Raw genomic sequence first — 21,403 nt, forward strand, 5'->3', positions numbered from 1 at the left:
ACAGCTGTGTGTTGTGAGTGCCAGTGATCTAGCAATTATGGTAAGCATTTCTGAGTACCTAATCAAAACAACACAAGCTGCAGAATTGCATTATTGATTTCAAGCACAAATTTATAACCATATTGTACATAAACCTGCTAATATCTAAAGTAAAAAGACCAACGGTTACTATTCCAGGCACGAAAAAATGGGAGACTCAGTATGGGATGTTGTCATCTTATCACAAGAGTTCCATACTGTTGTCTCATATCACAAAAGTTCCATACCTTCTCAGTGTTTCTTGTGGGCTGCTCCTCAGAGCACTGACTCTTTCTTCTTCACAAGGCAACCACTGACTCCAGTTCCCTTCTCAACCAGCCACCCCACTCTTTTATAACACTCTTCTTCTCACTGGTTACAGCTGTGGCCTGTTAAAAGTCAGGCCTGTTCCTAATCTTTGATAATTGGCCCAGCTGCAACTCCTTAGGGGTAAGATTACTTTCTACACTATCTCTATTTTCTTATATTCTATCCCCCTACATAGGAAGTTTCAATACTTTTCAAGTATATTGAAGAGGGAGCTACCAAGGGTTCTGTAAAAATAAAAACAGAAACATAAACACACACAAAACCACTCCAAAAAAAAACAAAAACAAAAACAACCTAACAACCACACCCACCCAAGAAAAAAAAAAAGCCCACCAAAATTTCATGGTTGGTGGTTTTTTAATTAAGAAACAAAGCATCATTTGTGGTCTGAGACAATAAATAACAGAGGAAAGAGAAAGTTTCCAAGCAGACTAAAACAAACCACCAGTTCAAATCTGAACAATTATATTTAAAAAGATATGTATAATTTTAGTAGCTTAACTCTGCTTAGTTTAACTCCTATTTCACTTCTACATTCTTTTAATCTTCTGGCCTTGATACTCCCTTAATGACTAAAATGAAACCTTCTCTGAAAAGAGAAGACATACTGAAAGACATACCTGTGTAGCCAGAATTCCCCATATGGTGTTAGTGACACCCACCTTGTCCCTACCTACAATTTAAATGAAGTCTACAAAGTAACACAGAAACAATAAACATTATTTTCAAGGAACAGCTCCAGAAAGCTGTGACCTCCCCAATTCCATAAAGGAAAAGATAAAATTCATACACAGCACAGCATCTCCTATAGACTTCAAGAGCTACATCCAAGAAGGCAGGCAGGGCACTACTGCCTTCATGCTCTTCTTACCCCAGGTGCACCTTCTCCTTTCAAAGCACAAGCAGAACAAGAAGGGGAATGTGGCCCACTAAATTCAAAAGCTTTCTATGTTTTTGACACCATGCCAATTTAGATGCCATTAAGTGATCTGGCTGCAGAGGTCTGAAAATACTGAGACACTTTCCAATGGAATTTTTACACGCTTTTTTATGATATGTTGTTAGATTGCAGGTAGGGGGGTGAGGGGCAAGAAGACAAAGACACAACTCACCCCCAGATGTCGGTGTGGCAACAGAGAGATTTCTTTTCCACGACCTATCCCCTTATAAAAAGGGCATTTTAAAAGACCTGGTCTAGATTTTCTCCTTGGTCTGAACTCCACTCCTGCCCCCTCAGGACCTGGCCAGTGAAATGTTTCCAGCTCCAGAAGGGATCTGATTGGGAGAAGCCCCTGTCAGTCAATCCTGGGGCTTGGTATTTGATATCCACTAACAAGATGTAATTGAGGTCACGGGAACAGTTGACTCAACATTCTCCCCCTTTCTTTTCTGAATACTTTGACTCAAAAAAACCCATACCAGTTTCTAGATTTCTGTACCACCTGACTTAGGAAGAAAACTTGGTATTCTATGACATATACTGTTCATCGAAATAAAGCCAAAGGATGAATCTGCAAGGTAGACATGCCCAAAATCTATAGGGTTTTTAATTAGGAAATGCTAAACCACATAAAGATTTATTTGTAATTATAAGGCTTTCTCTCTATTCTTCCCCTGGATTCCTACAAGAGAATCACTAGCTTTCCAAAGACACTCAGTAAGTCAGTAAGTTGTTTATTGCCCCTTCCCATCAACTTGGGAAAACTATTCAAATCTGGTTCTTACAACACCTGCCACAGAGCAGCAAGTAAAATCTTCCATTTTCCTACCCTCAAAGAACACCTTCAGACAGACCAGCAATTTGACTCCTGACATGACCAAAAGCAGCCTCTGAGTGACAGAAAACAGAATCAAGAGTCAAAAGTCACAAAAACCAGTGACACAATGTTTCTCAAAGATGGGCTAGAGTGAGAAGTGTGGGTGGGAGTGGTGCTTCTTTGGGGTGTTGATGGGTGTTTTTGTTTTTTTTTTTTCCTAAGTGAACCTTATATTGCATTGCTGCTCCTTAAATAAGAATTAAAACTGTTAGAGCAAGATAAAAGAAGCTGAACACCAAAAAAGACAACACTGAAATGAAAACAAATCTCACAAGACTTATGAGTTTACTGACTGCACAATAAGTGAGAACAGGATTTTTCATTGGTGTAGAAGACACAAGCCCCTCTGGAGCTGGTTTGATGGATCCTGGCAACCCACCAGCCCAGAGAGGCAGGAGAATCTCAGGGGAGCAGCACCAGAACCACAGAGCTTGGCAACGGGACAGAGATCCTGGGAGGTCTCCCCACCCACACTTCTGCAAAGGGCAAAATAAAGGCAAGAATTCAAAGCAAATCTTAAGACTCTGGACAAGCACAATGCAAACAGAACAAATGATACTCTGATGGAGTGGTGCCGACACCCAATTACTTCCGTTTCCTTTCAGCCCCCTGGACAAGCTTATACCTTGCCAGAAGCCTAATTCCAGGGAAAGAGTAGGGGCATCTGATGGCAGCCAAGGCAACGGTATCACACCAAAATTTAACTTGCAGATTTATCTGGAACTATTCTCTGGAATTTAAAAGTTTAAAAATTACTTAAAAGTACGTAATGGATAAACATTAAGCCTGTGCTCCAGCTTAAACACTGTATTCCCCAAAGGCTCCTGTGGCCTTGTACACCAGCCTCAGCTGTCACAGGAACACAGGAGCTATTGCTCCTAACCACATTATTTTGTGATCTTCCTCACAAGGGTTTTTTTTCTCTGCAGACTCAGTCGTCAAAAAATGAGAAGATGCGAAAATGCATTAAATACTCCTCATCTCTCGATGTGAACCAATTTCTTTTCCTTCTTGAAAATTTCTGTTTTGAAGAGCCAAGGAGCAGGGCTGAATGCATGGAGCAAAGACAACCATAAGTGCTCAGCACTACCCAACAGCATGCAGGATCTTTAGTTTTTTACCAGTCCTGCTGAAACAAAATCTTTCAAACGGTTCAAAAAACTTATCACTCACTTTTTATCACAATTCAACACCAAGAAAAAACACTTTCCAACTGTCTCCTTTATTAGTTCTGCAAATTTGATTGCACTTTTATCTGTGAAATCCCAAACTACAATAACCAGTTTTTCAAAGAAAACACTTGATCACAACAGGCTTAAAAAATAAAACCATCAAGTTTAAGGCTTAATTATGTTTTGATAACAGCAAAGCTCATATCCTGAAATCAATAACAAAATAATTTATATTGTATTTGCAGCCAGTCTTTTTGTCTACAAAATATGGTATGACCAGACACTAGTGTATTCCCCTCAGGGTGTGTGGTTAAGGCATTGAGAGTATTGGGAGTAGCCAGTGCAAAGAGAATTCAAATTCCATAATTAGAACGAAGAAATTTAATCTAACCCCTTTCACATTACAGGTTATTATTACATTTCTCTTGTTTACCATGATGAAGCCATCTTGTATTTACCTCCTTGGAAAATTAGTTCTGCAGTCCTCACATCTGAAGGCAAAACAATCTGTATTTTATTTTCAGCTTGTCCCAAGCCTCTACTGCCAAAAACATGCCCCCAGTTTTCATCTGCAAAGCCTTTCAGATAGGATACTTGGCATGTCTTTCCTTGCCTGGTACTTCTTCTTTGAGGAGGCAAATAAGGCACTTTTCAGAGCCTTCATTTTGATAAATTAGATTGTTCTTCTCACCTGGTTTAACCTCCAGAGTTGGATTTTTTTTTTTGTTTTAAATGACTTCTATCCATCAGAGAACAAACTGCTGCACCAGCTCTCCCTTCCCTATACCCTTCTGAGAGAGGATGGCATACTCCCAACATAGGCTCCAGGCCCCAACATCCCCTCTTAAAAAGGAGGCAGTCACTTGACTGATTATCAGACTCATGTCAAACACCAGTTTTACATCAACAACAGAAAACTCAAGGCTTCCATCCACTACTGTTGAGCCTCACAAGTCAACAGCACTTTGTAAGTCACATTTTCTCTCACTGCTCATAAACGGAGTACATAACAGCTTTTTGTTACTTCAAAGTTTTCTTTCAAGTGACAGATTAACTAAAACTTGATTCATCTTATCAGTCAAGAGATACAATTTCCTTAAAACACATTACAAACACTTATGCATGCATTGATATTCAAGCATGTCCAGCCTCACTCAAATAAAAGTGGATGTTTCAGATGAGACAAGCAACCTACGCCAGTCCCAGTTTTTACAGCCTGAGCCTTGACATCCAGTTTTTTGCCACTACCCACGGCAGTTCTGTACACAGTTTAGCATTTGTATTACAGCTACTAGCTCAGTTTTGGAGACAAATTTCAGGAGAAAACGCCCTGGAATGAGCATTTCCTCTAAGGAGAAAGGGCATCAATAACTGATATCCATTTTCTTCTGACAATAAGAGAAATGGATATCAGGGGATGAAAGTGGAAAAAAAATAGAACTGTTTATTAACAAAGCAAGATACCTGCAAAACACTGGGGGAAAAAAATAACTGAACCATACACTCCACCCATACCTCACTGCATGGCCAGAAGGCAAAGATGGCAGCTGCCCTTCTTCGCCTCTGGGGAGGGAGGAGAAAAAAAGAGTTTACACAGCAGCGGGAAACCTGTCAGATTTCTGGTGTGGGTCTTCTCCTCACAGCAGGCAAAGTTGGTGGAGTTTAATGTTCTTCATTGTGTTGGTTCAGCTCCTCAGAGGTCTTGGGTTCAGGGTGGTCCCCCCACTGGCTCCCCAGAGGGGCCGGAAAGAAAAGCCAAGCCAAAACCAGTTCAACAGAGAAAAAAAACCAAAAATACCCAAAATACAAATTAAAACAAACAAACAAACAAAAAAACCCCAAAACCAAACAAAAAAAAAACCACACTGAGGGGACTTCCCAGTACAGCCTCCAGGCTAATCTGGACCACACCAGAGAGAGAGAGAGCAATTGAACACAGCCTGTGCCTGCATTCCCACGCTCCAGCCCTGCCCCCAGTTCATCTTAGATATCACAGCCATTTCTGGGCATAAAGCAGATGATTAGGGAATAACGTACCATCATAAAATCATCCCAAGAAAGTTATGAATTAATCTAAAGGTGTTTGACTGTGGCGGTTTCAGTTCAAAACTGGGGAGAAACACCAATTTTGTGTAGTGGTTTTGGTTTGCCAATTTGAGATTTCCCAGCCAACGCACCAATTAATGTGGTGCTGGCCAAATGCCAGTGCACCCACTAGCATATACTTAATCATTTCCTGGGGTGAGATAGGAAGGAGAAAGGAAAAGCAGGAAGAAGGCAAAGCAAGGTCAAAACTTAAAAGGACATAAAGAAAGCTTTATTAACAGTTACTAAAAAAAAAAAAAAAGGAGAAACAGAAAAGAATTTTAAGAACACTTCGCCTCCCACTACAACCTTTTCTTTCCCACTCACAGTGCACAGAAACAATTCAGTCAGTTTATCACTTCTAGAATAGTCTTTCTGCAGTTCACTTACGGGAGAGGAGTCCCCTCCTCATCCCTCCCATCTGGGACTTGAGTTCTTCACCAACCTCGGTGTCTTTATGTTGCTTCTCTACATGCCTGCACTTTGTCCTTTTCTCTCACTCGAGGGAGGATTGAAGCACTGAAAGAGTTGATATCTTGCCCAGGGCCTGCAGATGGTCAGGAGGGTGGATTGAAGCACTGAAAGAGTTGATATCTTGCCCAGGGCTTGTAGACGCTCAGGTGGCCCCCGCCGTGCTCAGCAGCTTGCAGTGGGAGCTGTGCGGGCTGGGCTGGGCTGGGCTGGGCTGGGGCGGTGCCTGGGATCTCAGCGGCCAGGCCAGAGCTCAGCAGCCAGGCCAGGCCTCAGCAGCCAGGCCAGAGCTCAGCAGCCAGGCCAGAGCTCAGCAGCCAGGCCAGAGCTCAGCAGCCAGGCCAGGGCTCAGCAGCCAGGCCAGAGCTCAGCAGCCGGGCCAGGGCTCAGCAGCCAGAGCTCAGCAGCCAGGCCAGGCCTCAGCGGCCAGGCCAGAGCTCAGCAGCCGGGCCAGAGCTCAGCAGCCAGAGCTCAGCAGCCAGGCCAGAGCTCAGCAGCCAGAGCTCAGCAGCCAGAGCTCAGCAGCCAGGCCAGAGCTCAGCAGCCAGAGCTCAGCAGCCGGGCCAGGGCTCAGCAGCCAGAGCTCAGCAGCCAGAGCTCAGCAGACAGGCCAGAGCTCAGCAGCCAGACCAGGGCTCAGCAGCCAGCCCCTGGGTAGGGTGACTGATGGCTTCTCCTCCCCTGCCTGGTGGCTGTGGGCGAACCCCAATGGCAGCAGAATCTTGGCCGAGCCCGGTCTGCTCCTGGGGCCCGTTGGAGCCCGGCTCAGCAGCGGGCAGGGCTCAGCAGCAGCAGCAGCCCGGGGTCAGCAGCCACGGCACAGCCCGGCCTTGGTCCTGCGGCCTCCCCTGCCCTGCCCACCAGCCCATGGGCACAGCCTGCCCGGGCCGAGCCGGCCCAGCCGAGACAGCGGGGCCGGGCTGGCCGAGTTACCTGCTCTCAGGCCAGAAAGACAAGGCTGAATTCCCAGGATTTTTCATTTTTAACATGGGAGTTCACAAAGGTGTATCAGCTTTCTCAGTGGTTTAACAGATTGTCAATTCTCAGAGCTAATTACTGATAGTTTGTTTTTTTTTTTTGTCAGACATGGAGAAAACTGCTAGCAGCTTCTCTTTGCATCACTCCCATGAGTGCCTCCCATGTAAAACCACCACAATGACAAAGCCTAAGTCTCATTTAACTGTGTTTTTAGGAATAGTTTAGACTGATTTCAAAGTAAAATGCTCTGATTTAATTTTACCCTGCTATTCATCAGCAATTACACTTTTCTTTCCAAGCTCAGCTCTCCACTGGATTTTCTTGCAAACATTTTCAGAAAAGCATCAGTTCCTCTGACCAAATGAACACCTCCTGAACTGGATCGGGGATGTTATGAAGACAGCCAGGGCAAGCCAGCAATCCTCCTTCCCTCATGGCACAACAGGAACAGCATCTGCCCCTCTCCCACTCACCCATCCAATCTTGGCCATTCACCAAAGAAAACCCATGCAGGCAAGTGCTGACTTTAGTCAGAAAGATTGCTTCAGCCTGGATTCCAAGGAGGCTGGCAGGGAAAGGTGAGTCAGTCACTCCACCTACACTGCTCAGAGACGTGACCACGACTAGGAAGAACACTCTGCACATGGAAAAGGAGAAAGTGGCTTTTCAGATGCTATGGCTGGCTGAAAAAAGGAAAAAAATCCTGACAACTTATATTACCACTGTGAGAATAAAAGAAGACTATGCCAAAGTAGAAACTAATCTGAACAAAAGTGAAAGAAATTGCCAGTGTTTAGGTATCCTCAGAAGCCTTCACAATCCTCTCATTCATGTTTGTGTTTTGGGCCTCTTACTTGGTCTTTTAGGCTTTGTAATTCCCCTTCTAATCCTTCTGCATAAAATTTAAATATTAAATTTTAATTTGGGGTTTTTTTTTGTTGTTTCATTTTGTTTTGTCTTTTGTTAAAATGAAGTAAAGCTGACATCCTCATGATAAATCTGCATGTTGGGATTACAAATTGTCCTCTGCAAATTGCTGGCAATCAAGCACTAGGAGAAAAGTAACACTGAAAGAAAGATAATTTGGAGTTCCAAAATTAGTTTAAAAAGCTTGTTTTTAAACAACTTCAGCATCATCATCCTTTTAAGACGTAATGGAACTCAGGACAAAATTAGGCACAAGAAAACAATGAAATCATGATACTGCAAGATGAGTCATTACAAGCAATTTTATTCCACTTCATAATTAAGAGAACTGGGCAGAGGACAGACAAGGCACACATAGCAGAACTGCAAAAAAGAATCAAACAAACTTCAAAACAACTCACCAGCTTAATGCATGTGACAAGTTCATATGCTCACTCATACTATGCATGTACAAACCCCACACGTTTGCATACTGGAAGCATTCAACAATTAGACAACAATCCATCAACATTTAGTACATTTAAGTTTACAACACCTTTTAAGAAAAACAAAAGAAAACACCCAAAATAATGAATGCTTTTTTAAAGCCACAACCTTTTTATTGCATTTTCTTTCCTTTCTCAGTTTACCCTCCCCTAATAATGTTGTATCTTCCACTGTTAATATAAACAAATATGCACACATTATATGGGATGTATACTAAAGAGAGGTTTTTCCAAGGAAAAAACCCAAAACAACTAGAAGCTATAACTTAGTTCATGAAGAGCTTTAAAAATAACTACTGTGAAATCAAACCTTTAACAACAACACTTCAAAAAAAATCTACCTCCCCTTGTTTTCAGATAAGGCACAGAGATCAAATAGCTTGTAGTTACATTTGAATGATGGGAAAGCAGAATGCAATAATTCTATCAGTTCAGGATTCTGTATTTCAGATCCAAAACTGCAGCTACAAATAAATTTACATAACTAAGCATAGACAAGAGAACAACTTAGCCATTAGTTGTTTGTCACAAAACTGTATTATGGTATCTGACCAGGGGGAAAAACTCTCCCCTTTCCAGAGACTGTAACTTGGAGAAAAATCTATTTAATAGGGTTAAATCTTCAGAACGAGCAACCTCTACTTTAAACTTGTGCTGATAAGGTAAGAGAAGGTTTGCTACAGGCACAAAGACAATGCAAAGACAATGCAAACATGGAGATTGGAAACAACTCCAGAATCCTGGCCCACCTCTATGTTTTTTTAATGTGTGTATCCATTGGACACTAATTCTAACTGTTGGAGGTGGATGAGGTGGCAATTTTCACTTTCACCACAAGTTAACGGTATACTTCAACTCTACTGGAATCAATTAAATGCATTACCTAAATTTAAGCTGTATTCCTGTTTCATAGAACAAAAGAGAAACCTTCAAGTCCAGTATTAACACAGTTCCACAAAAATATACGAAATTTCCCAACCTCCCCCCATCTTGAACACCTATTAAACATGTGCTTTCTTTGATTAATTGTAATCCAAACAGATTTTGTAAATCACATAAACTGTCATACTGGATCACTGTGGTAGCCTCCTCTGAAAAGGAACCACTTCTAAATGTTTTTACGAACAGGCAAAACCAGTTTTGCCCCATTCCTGTCATATGTTACCTGCTGTGCTTGAATAGGTAAACTCTGCTCTGGGAAATTATGAGACCAGATGAAGAACAGAATGTTCCTACTTGGATTAACTCCAAATGGGTCAGTGGGAACTGAGTGGAGTCATCCATCCCTAAATGTACTTCCTTGGAGATTCTGCCTTTTTGCAGTGACTTGACACTAAGCTTTAACAACCAGACACTCAAGAGGAGTGATACATGAAAAAACTTTCATGCCCTGCTGCAAGTCACCAGAGGGAAGCAAAGGAGCCAACACCTTAATTAAATGTTATTGCACAAACTTCCATAAATGTGGGTTTGGAGGTTGCTCTCTTCCCCAAAGAAGCTGCCTGCTCTTTCAGATGAACCAGCCCGACTGCTTGTGGCCAGTTTCCAACTCAGGCCTCTGAAATGTCTGCTACAAGATTACCACCTACCAAAAAATGTCCACCTCATTCCTTTCAGCACAGCACAAATTGTAAAACCAGCCTAGAGAGGGATCACAGAGCACCTACAGAGTGGTGGCCACTGGAGAAGCAGCTCTTTGCAGCCAGGTCCTGAGTGAGCTCAGTTGCCAACCAGTGGTAAATTACTGTCTGGAAAGAACAGCTAGACCGCAAAACCACAAAGCACCCTGGCCCATGTGCTCCTCTGTTTAAAGCTTGGCTGTCCCGTGGTAGTTACATTTGAATGATATACAGATTCATACAGTAATGTTAAATGTAACACATTATATATGCAAATATGTTCAGGGGTTAAAAATATTTGCATACATTATCTTGATACATAAGGTGTTTTAATTCATGGAATGACATCACTTGGACAGAAGCTTTATTTCTTTTGGAAAGCCTCAATCTATACTTACTTAGCATTTAATATTCAATCCCCAAGAGAGGATGAAGTTCTCCTGAACGTGCTGGGAGGACTATCAAGAAAACAAAGCCACAAGTCCTGCTCCCCAGATGTACAAGTCAGAGCACTCACAAAGTTGTTAGACTGGGGTCTCCAGTAAAGAAACCAGCAACACCCACACCTACTGCTCAGCCCTGTTTCTGTTAATCAATGCAGGGCAAGAAACCTGAGGCACGCAACCACAGAACAGCGGTGTCCTTACTGTCAGTAGCTGGTGTAAGGTTTTCCACCCCTCTAAAAAACGTGACTTATTTGAACATGTTTACTTTCACACTCCACAATGTGCTTGTCACCTGGAAAGCATGTTTTGCAAGCTACTTCACTGATTACAACCTTAGAGCGTACTGGCCCTTACACTAATTTCCCTCACATGAAATTTCTGGTTTGTAATTACCTGAATCATTGTTTTGCTAGAAAAGACAGAATCAAAACAATCCTATATCCTCCAAACAGCAAGGAGCTTGAGGTGAGGAATTCATATATATAGATACAGATATATGCAAACATACTAATTTGCTGTAATTCAAATTGATGTCCTTTAGGAGAGGCCATTATCCACATCTATTTTGTTTCTCTTTTGTTCTATGAGTAAACTGTCATGTGGAAAGATAGATAAATATTTTTGGTGACTGGAGACATCTGGAGAGCTTTGGAATCTACATCAAGTAATAATAATCAGGTAGCTCTCTAACAGTTTTTTGGTCCAAATGAAGAAAAAACCCCTAGGTTTCAGAAGCAATATCACATTAAAATCAAGGGCAGAAAAGTGACTTATTTAGGGCTTAAGACTCAAAACCACACAGCCATTTCTTGCTGATATTCTCAGCTAGGTCGTATCTCCAAAGAGGGCAGAAAATGTGTTTTCAAAACCTCAGCTATAGGTTGAAGGAGAGTTAATGGAAGGCAGGCAGACTCCAGAACAGGTTGTGAGAATGAGGACTCATCAGACTGCATCCAGCTTTAAGCAAAAAACAGATCTGAGTGAAAGTTTAACTTCTCTTAAGAGTCCTTTGACTCCAAATTATTCCAGGCTCAAGCCTGCTATCAACATTGCTCCTGGCATTCCTCAGCCTGGCAGCAACTGTTGTAAATTCTCATCACAAGAGCACATTCTAAGAGCTAGCCAAGCTTACATAAAGTCCTCATTCGGTACTTTTCAATTTGCTTTACGTTTAATCTTCTTATGCCACAGGAATTTTTTCAAAGTCCCCGGAATTTAAATCCAATAAAACACAGCTCTAGACTTACTTGTTAAAACCACACCAGACATCTCACCTAACAACTTCAATAAACCTATTATGATATATAAACCAAATTACATTTTTATCAGCAGCAGTCTTAATCTCTTAATTGCCTCGATGTAAGAAGGTATGTAAATGTCTGCTGGTTTAACACACTCTATGCACTAATAAAATACAGATGTATACATACAGTAATGTTAAATGTAAGACATTATACATGCAAATATGTTCAGGGGTTAAATTTATTTGCATACATTATCTTGATACATAAGGAGCTTTAATGCATTATGTGTATGTGTTGGCAATGGAGAGAGACAGGGAAGACCGATTTGGTGATCAGAATCCGATTTTATTGTGGGATACAAACACTTATATACTATTTCACGGAGCCTAGTAATGTGTACTACAGTGATTCGGTTAAAATCACATACACAAACTTATGCATATCACAACATCTCTTGCTTGCAGAGTTTAATGAAATTTGCTTTATCTGATAAACCAGTCTGATTGAATCTTCTTGCAATCTATGTCTAATTTTCAAAGTTCCATTTGCTTTTGCCAAGGCATCCTGTTATCAAATTTCTTCTGTTAACCAGACCCAAAGATCATCATCTGTCTTGTGTCTCCTAATATCCCAACATCTCCCCCTTTCCTTTCAACCAAAAATACTCTTTCAACGGCCTTATTAATTAATCTCTGCATACACTGAAAGGTATCACGATTAATACAATTATTATCAAAATTACTGCATACATACCTATCCTAAAAAGAATCTTTTAGTTAAAAACTCCAGCCACTAAAAGGTTCAGGCTTGATCTTTATAAACCAAAAACATTCCCAATAGCAGCTACATTACTGGATTTAGAAAGGCTGCCAGAAGTGTAATTGTACCAAAAGGTTTGATTCTCATACACAGGGTAAATAGGGAGAAACATTTTATGACTGATTCCTTCCCATGAATTCAAAATTAACACAAAAATCCAATTTCACGGAACCCAAGAATTCTAATTTTTGGGGTTCCACCAAGGGTGCTTCAGGAGAGCAAGGGATACAATTTGATATGATGTGGTTTGCTTTCAAAAACTTTTAGTGTAAGTGTAAAATTCTGGAGGAGATCTATTCCCCCTAATTTTTTGTGTAAATATCAGTGTAAAGTTCTGGAAGAGCTATATTCCCCCCTAATTTCTTGTTTTTTAATAACATGTGTGTTTCTCATTATGAACCTGAAGGTAACATAAGAGCATAACAATACGTAATAAAACAATAAACTTATACTAAGTAAAAATAAATCAGATAATAGATACAATTAGTAGCATGTGAAAAATAAAATGGTGATTTAAAACAATTTAAATCAATTTCTTAGATATTGCATTATTACTTAGAGTCTGTAGTAATTGGCAAGCTTTATTTTTTAAAATGAAGGTTTGGAAAATCATTTCCAGGTAAGATTTCCAAGTTCACCTTAAAAGGAGATTTAGGTATTAGAAGTCCAAATTTGGTAAGTCAAAATTACTTGAATATAATTTTGGTGCAGAAAATTTTTTCTACTAGTTAAGGCCAGGACGTGGCCAGGGTCCAGGCTTTTAACTGGAAGAGTTAAATATATTTTAGAAACCTCTTAGTAGTAGTAATTAGCTAGAATTAGTTAGAAATTAGTTAGTAACTAGTTAGAAAACTAATATATGTCTTATAAGTAGCTATACAACAGTAAGTGAAGGTTTGTAAAGTAACTGGCTTTCTCATTCACTGTTAGTTAGTCAATGGTGCCATAGAGAAATAGCAAATTAATAAAGTAATGCTTGTTATAAAAAGCCAGTGAATTCACATCATAAGATTAACAACATAACCAGGGTTACTAATATATCAGTAGAAACCGTCTTAAGAAATTGAGGTTATATTTTCCTAGACATTTATGCATATATAACAATAAAGTAAAAAAGAAAGCATTAAATAATTCATAACTAATCATGGTCATAATATGGAATTGTTTCTCATTCTTCAGTATTACTTATAAAAAATAAAATAGCAAAAAATGTTCTTATTTCTATAACAAAATTGCGTTATCTTGTAATTTAAATGAGCACATTTTGACAAAAATTCATTCAGACTTTACGTCACTCACTTGTATAGCAAAGGAATTATAACTCAAACAGGTATACCTCAACAAAACTTAAAATCAACTTCACTAAAGCTTAACCTTAATGAAGTACCTCTAAAAGAATTTAAAGTTAACATCACTGAGACTAAAAAAAATCAATCTTAACAGAATTAGCTTGTTTAAAACCGATTATTACAAAAAGGTTACTGAAAATTTGTCATATAACAGTTAAACAAAAATAAACAACATGCAAGTAAGCAACTGTACTGAAATCTTTGCAATAAAATTACCTTGTTAGAACTATGGGTAAAAAGCAAGCACTTAATAAAACTGACAGTGGAGTTAAGTCTCAAAAAACCACTACAGATAAAGTTCACAGTTTGTCTTGAATGCAAGCTAAAGAATCTTGAATTTAAAATTTATCTAATTCCTCTTAGTGAACCATGTAGTTTTGCTATTTTACTAATATGTAAAAAGACACCACCTCTATACCAAGACATTTGAATTTTTCTAGTAACAATCCTGCTAAAAATCATAAGTTACTAAAATTACAAGGTAAATCTCAACACTGGCTGGTGCCAGGCGGGGCCACAACCCCTGCAGCAGCTTTAAAGATTGCTTGTAGGACAGATTTAATTTTGGCTTAGTAAGAGTAATGATATAAACACTGAAGGCTAAATCAAAAAAAAATATTTAGTTTGATAGTACTAAATAGCTGTATATATGCTTTTGTTGTGAAAAATTCACAACAAAATATATTGTTAATAAAAGGCAAGTAACTGGAAAGTATAACCTGCTTGACCAGGGCTAGGTGTCCCTCAGGGCTTTAGATCTGTATCAAGTGACCCTTTGGTAGCTGCTGCTCCTTCCAATGCTTGAAAGCACCTGGAGCACTTCAGCCAGGGACCATTGTGGGCGTGTCGAGTGTCCCAAATGACTCCTGGACAAAATCTGAATGCATAAAAATTCCCCACTGTGTTAACAAATCCCTCCCCGACAAAACTAGGGGGACAGACAGCACCAAACGTTTAACTGTGGAGGATTTGCCCATCAGGCCCTGTTATTTGCAGCAAGTGTTGGCTTTGCCTGCTTTAGCTCCTTCCACCCATGCGGGTGAGTCCCGGAGTCGATAATGGTCAATCATTGGGCTATTGGCTCCTTGAGATAACAGTCACATCGGCTCCCTGATCAATGACTCCTGTTAGGAGCATCTCATCCTTTCAGAGTCACTTTGCATTGGCATGTTCGACGCTCAGATGTAATACAGTTGTGTCCATAAAATCTGTGGAACCCCTGTGGAACCAAAACCCCCATCCCTCTGTTCAGCTATTGGGGGTGCAGACAGGGGTGCTACAGGAAAGGGTATAAGCTGAGCTATATTGCCCTGGCCAGGACTGCACAGGGCAGCTGGGGAGTCCATGCTGTGAGTCAGAGTCAATAGCTCCAGGGAGAACAAACAAACAAAGTATGTGTACGCTGTCCAGGTGGTCCGAAAACTCCTGTGGGAATCAAATGAGCCGATGAATCAAGCAACATTACTGTGTTGGAGGTTGCCAGGTCCATTCCTGCACTGGGGTGGCTGGTCAGTGATGGTCCTGCCACGGCTGCCTGCGGTCTGGTGAAGGCTGCTTGCGGCGGCGGCTGGGCTGAGGTTTGCTGGGCTGAGGTTTGCTGGGCTGAGGTTTGCGGTGATCCACTCTGAGGCTGGGGAATCTGTGTCTTCTCGTGGTGCCGCTCCATGCTTCTGCTCCGGTTTCCCGATATTGGACGACCTTCAAAATCATACTTGGACCGACACTGGTTACGGCACAGAGGGCAAATACCTGGAGTTTTGGATCTGGCTTCCCCCTTTTCGAAACAGTCCTTTTTCAAATGCCCAGATTTTCCACAAGTTTGGGAGTCCCCCTCCTTAAGGGCCTTTTTCTTTAGTTGCATCCATTTTTCATGAGACTCATGAGGGAATGGATCAGTCTCATAATCTGAGTCTATTGGCCCCGGATCGAAGGGCTTCCCCTCCGCACTGCTAGAGTTGCAGTCAGCAGTCAGCAATATAAACTGCTAAAGACCTCTAGAAAGGATGCCTTCCTCTCCTTGCTCTGGGCAGAGGCGAGGTTGATGGCTGTGGCTGCTCTTCAGTACCACAGGTGTCAGTTTCAAGTGGGCAGGGAGAGTCAAAGTGAGGACAGTCAGAGCAGGGTAGGGGGCCGGCAGCATCCGGCCGCTCTCGCTTTTTTAACATCTTAATAAGTATTCTCCAGGACAGGAGTAAAAGTGACTTAAGGTCCTCCTTTAGGATGGGGGAGTCATGCTTGTCCAGAAGGGCGAGCATGGCTTCATGTCAATGTGACATCCTGGTCAGAGAGTGAGAAAACCAGATAAGGTTTTTCACAGCCAATTTGTGAGACTTTAGGGATTTGTAGAGAAACGATGCTAGCTTGTTATTATAAACAACCTGAAGGTGGTGTTTTCCTAATCTCTGCTTTCCTTTTTTCTCAAAGATTGTTTACAAGAAAGGTGTTTTTGTTAATTAGCCGATCAGGTGAAATGGATTGACTAATTGACCAATCTGTTCTGTCTGTATTGGAACAGTCTATAAAAAGAGAGAATTTTCATAGTAAAGCTGCTGCCGTGCAAACCAGCCTTCCAGCGAGTCTGTACCGTTTCCCACTCCACAGCGACAGTTTCATAGACATCTCTCTCTTTGGGCATTTCCTTTCCCATTCCTTTAGTTCCCCTGGCTCACCTGTCAGTCACAGCACCCGGGCGATTGTGGGCCCAGATGTGATTCTCTCACTGTCACAATCAGTTCCAGGGACTCCCCAGTCAGGCTGGTTCATTCCCTCGCATGGAAGTACCAATTGTTGGTGATGGAGAGAGACAGGGAAGACTGATTTGGTGATCAGAATCCAATTTTATTTTGGGATACAAACACTTATATACTATTTCACGGAGCCTAGTAATGTGTACTACAGTGATTAGGTTAAAATCACATACACAAACTTATGCATATCACAACATCTCTTGCTTGCAGAGTTTAATGAAATTTGCTTTTTCTGATAAACCGGTCTGATTGAATCTTCTTGCAATCTAGGTCTAATTTTCAAAGTTCCATTTGCTTTTGCCAAGGCATCCTGTTATCAAATCTCTTATGTTAACCAGGTCCAAAGTCCATTGTGTGTCTTGTGTCCCCTAATATTCCAACAAGTATGCATACACGTGCATATAGATATATATTTATGGACATTTGTCAAATATAATTTTTATTTATTAAACCAAAACACAAACTTTTCAGCTTTTGGTTATTGCATACCTTTGTTGGAAGATGTCAAAATTACATCATTCAGAGTATTCAGGACTAAGGATGTCAGTTAAGCCTAGAGAATTCCAACACAGGTGAACCAACCAAACAGTGGATGGGGCAGGCTACCCAGAGAGGTGGCACAGGCTCTGTCCTTAGACTCCATTTTCAAGACTCGACTGCAGAAAGCCCCATGCAGCCTGATCTGCTTTGGGCACAGGGTCAGACCAGAGACCTCCTTCAGGTGATGCTATCTACCAACTTCTTGGCCAAGCCTCCACACCCAACAGCTTGTGTTAATTGTTTTACTGAGTCACTAAAAATAATTATTCTACTCAGAGAAACAGCTGTCAATTTCTCAAGCAATTAGAGAAGTTACTATACTCTTCAGCTATTTTGCTAAGCTTTGCTTTGGAAAAGAACTACTAATTAAAAGAAATTGTCATACCTTTTCTTCACAAAACTTATAGATCAAACTGTTTATTATCCTTCACAGTTTACTAAATTCGTGCAAATCTCAAGTCATGAAGAACCAAAGGAGATCCATGTTTCTTGTGGATTTGCCCTAAAATTCAGCACTGACCAATTAAAAATGAGTAAGGGAGATGGCTTACATCTGTCACACAAACAGGTCATGGGGGAAAAAAATTAAAATTTAAAAGCATGAAGATCTTGTCAGCTTCCTCAGGTTTTCATACACGATTCGTGAAGAAGCGCAGCAGTTGATCGTGTTTTTTCCACAGAAAAGGCATCTGAAGATCATGCAAGCCTCAAAATTGTCTGTTAATCATTAATCAAACAAAAGACCAATGAGAAAGCAAAGGAGAAGCTTCCTTTCTTTACTCTCTCATTTGTTCACCTGACTGCCAAGGATCCTGATGATCCCCAGAGAGCCTGCTCTATGTACCCACTCAGCCACCCACCCCCTGTCAGCATCTTAAATAAAAGTGCAAAAGAGTTCCTGCAACAAATGCAAACTTTTGCCAGGGAAATTTGGGAACAGAATCGACAGAAAGAGGAACTGAAAGTCTGTAATAGAAGCAAAGTAAAGCCATTGCTCCCCCTCCCACATTTAAATGTCATTTCTTGAAAGATCTACTAGGAAACTAAACAATGAAGAAACAAATATTTGGAGTCTTCTCCTAAAAACAAACTGAAAAACCCCAAAATAACAAAAAAAAGGGTAATAACATTACCCAGTTTAAAGAAAAACACTGTCAAGAAACATCCTTGTTGTCTTTTTTCTGAGGGTCAGCTTATGAGATACTGATACCTCAACAATTTCATTTCAGTCCGCTGGTGAAGGAGTCTTGCTTAGAAACAGGCAGCTAGAGCAGAGAGTAAAATAGGCATAGCAGAAACCTAGTAAATAGGCATAGCACACCTCAGTGTGCTAACTAGAGGAAATTATTTATAAACTGAGATCATTGACACAAATTCATGAGGATAGTTACTGTCTGTTGCATTTTTCTACTAAAACCAGACAATTACTGAAAAAGATTAAATGCAAAAATAGCTACTGCAGAATATGGCAGTTTCACAAATCATGACAACTCTCAGCCAATGAGAATGATTCACATGAGGGTCAGAAAGTAATATGCTAAGCAACCATGGCATCACCAGGACAGCACTACAGAATATTTTCTTTTAGGATGCTAAATCATTATTAATCCACCTGTAATTTTGGAAAGGAATTCTTCATGTGTAAAATAGAATTTGTTTTGGTCCTGTTTTTCTCTTCCTTATACCACTTCCCAAAGCAAAAGTACACTACAAAGCAAAGTACAGATTCTTTGCTGCATTCCAGAAAATACTTGTTAAAATAGTAGGAAAAACATTTCATTTCAGAAAAGAGATCTAGAGAAAATCTAATTCAAACATAAAAATTTCATCCTTTAGCATAAAAAGGTAGTTCAAGAGCAGAACATGCACATACACAATTTCTATTATATGAAATATTTAGTGTTATAAAAACAAGTGGCTTGCTAAAACAACAACCTTACAGAATCATGACTGACAAATACCTTACTACAAGATCACCAGATGTTAAAACCTACTTCCTCATCAAACATAAAGAAAAGGAATAAATGTCAAGCCTCAAACATTCACATGGAACGACAGAAGACAGAAAGCTTCTGCAGAAACATCAGTGCCCATTTCAGTAAATGTTTCCAGACAGAGGATGTCTCTCAAAATTCTGGCCATCACTAAGGCAGACACCATCACAGAAATCCCTGAGCATACACGTTCAGTCCTCCTGAACAGTTCTGGTACAAAATTCAAGCCTCCTTTCTTCCAGCACCTTCACAGTGCCAACACCTACACACCTATCATTAAGGTCAGGCCTACAAAGAGCCAACAGAAAAGTCCATCCTTCCATGGTCTATCTTGACGCATGGTGTCAATCATAAAATCTCATTTTTTACTTAAGCTACACACCCAAGGCAGACATTTCCTTCTGTTGCATTCAGACAAGAAATGGTTGAAAGAAGCTCCTTAACTCCAACGAGTGCTATAACTGGAAGCTTTAAACATCTGAGCATCTGCAGAACTGCTCAAATTGATACATCCTGCTCAATGTTGGCAAGATCATGCCTCCAAGCAAGAGCCTGTGGCTGGCAGCCCTGGCTGCAGGGACGGAGGGGGCTGCTATGAAGCTGTCTCCTCTTATTCATGGCGTACTGGGGTCCCTCCCGGGAAGAGCACCAGAGCCACAGACCTGCATCCCCATGCCCTGGGGAAGCGGGGCGGGGACCGCGAGCATCCCTCTCTGCTATCAGGCTAAATACTGTGCACCACCTCACCCCACCCAGTCCTTGACCCCCTCCAGGAGAAGGGGAATTGACACAGGAGGAGGACAGAAGCCGAAGTCTTCAGGCCGAAGTATGGCAAGCCGGGAGCGAAGGAGACCTCGAGGTGACTCACCCCTCCCACACCTTCTTTTTTGAGATCTGCCGGGGGGAGGGGGGGGGCGGGGGAAGAACGACACCCAGCCGTGCTAACTCCTCCTCTGGGATCCAAGCTTTCTGCCGGCCCACCCCGCAGCCACTGCGGTGCGGCACACCCCCGGACGGGCGGGCCCGGGGGACCCCCAGCCCCCGCCCGACCCCGAGGGAGTGACCCGCGGAGGTGCCGCCCGGCCGGGGCGGGCGGAGCCACCCCGGGGAAGGAAGGAAAGAGGGCGGGCAGGGGCGGAGGGGCAGGGGCGGAGGGGCGCGGGCTGTCGGCGCCTCCTCTCTGCTGCACTGCAGAGGCGCCATCTTCCCGCGCCTCCGGCCCGCGGGGGGGCTCGGGCCGGCCCCGACCACCGCCCCCCCGGGCACCGCCTTCCCGCGGGGCCACTGCACCAGCCGCCGGGGAGCTCTGGCCGCCGTCCGCACACCTGCGCCGCCCAAGGCCCGGTCCCCACCATGGGAGCATACCACCGGCTCCGCAGCCCGGTTTCGCTTCCCTCGCGGGGAGACGCCCTCGCGTCCCCCGTTCGCAGCCTGGCTGCTCGCCCTGGCCCCCGCCCCACCGGGGTACGCCACGGGGCCATCCGCCTGCGGCGTGCCTGCTCCTGGGGAAAGTTCCCCTTCCCGAGCCCCCGGCGGAGCCAACCCCAAGACAGAACCGGTGCCCCTGGCGTAGGGGGCAGCGCCCCGGCAGCCAGACACGCGCAGCGGGGCTGGGGGTGCCAGCCCCGGGAGCTCCCAGCCCCGCTCCCTCCCCGATACCTCCACCACCCCCGGCTCGCCGCTCCTATTGTTCGGCGGCAGCTAGGGATGGAACACCCCTAGGAAAGCAACGCTCGCCTGCCCCGCCGCGGCCAAGCCCACGCCGCGGGGGCGGCTGCGGACAGACAAAGCTTCGGAGGAGCGGTAGAGGGTGGTGGGGAAGCCCCCGCCCGCTGCTTCCTGCTCCACTTACCTCTAGAGCCCGGGCGGCGCCGGCGGCCAGCAGCAGGACGGCTAAGTGGGGCAGCATCGCGGCGGCTGGGAGCGGGGAGGAAGGAGGGGAAGGAGGGATGCCGTCCGGCGAGACGCGACGGGATCCGACTGTAAATCCTCGAGGCCGTGCCGCTGCCGAGGAAAACGACTGATGTGCGGCGGCTCCGGCAGCGGCGCGGCGGGGCCGGTCAGCTGATGGCCCGGCCCGCCCCCGAGCGGGCGGTGCGGCCGCCCGGCCTGCGGGGACCCCTGGCGGCGGCGCCTGGGCGGTGCGGCCGTGGCTCGGGGCGGGCGGACCGGCTCTACCTGCGCTCGGTGGGTCTCAGAGGCAGCTCCCGTGCCCTCCTCGGCCGCTCGGGTACCACCTGCCACCTTCCCCGCACTGCCTGTCCGCCGCCCGCGTCTGCAAGGGACCGGGAGGGCTCCATGCGCGGTCCCCCCTCGCTGAGGCACTGCGCTCAGAAACGCAACCCCCACCTTCGCAAGGTGC

At 43.4% G+C, this 21,403-nt stretch overlaps 1 protein-coding gene across 4 annotated transcripts in view; it reads right to left on the minus strand.

Moving 5' to 3' along the window:
• APP (amyloid beta precursor protein) overlaps positions 1-21,098 on the minus strand; it is a 199,095-nt gene extending 177,997 nt beyond the window's left edge. For 2 of the 4 annotated variants that reach the window (XM_066571954.1, XM_066571951.1), the window contains exon 1: positions 20,894-21,097. In XM_066571954.1, coding sequence (XP_066428051.1) covers positions 20,894-20,950 — 57 coding nt within the window. In that variant the 5' untranslated portion in view covers positions 20,951-21,097. Of the gene's footprint in view, positions 1-20,893 lie in introns of all 4 variants that reach the window. The other 2 variants (XM_066571952.1, XM_066571953.1) reach the window with 2 other exon arrangements.
• Between the last annotated feature and the right edge of the window lie 305 nt (positions 21,099-21,403).

The sequence above is a fragment of the Molothrus aeneus genome, chromosome 2, assembly GCF_037042795.1.
Source record: "Molothrus aeneus isolate 106 chromosome 2, BPBGC_Maene_1.0, whole genome shotgun sequence".
In the NCBI taxonomy this organism is placed as follows: domain Eukaryota; kingdom Metazoa; phylum Chordata; class Aves; order Passeriformes; family Icteridae; genus Molothrus; species Molothrus aeneus.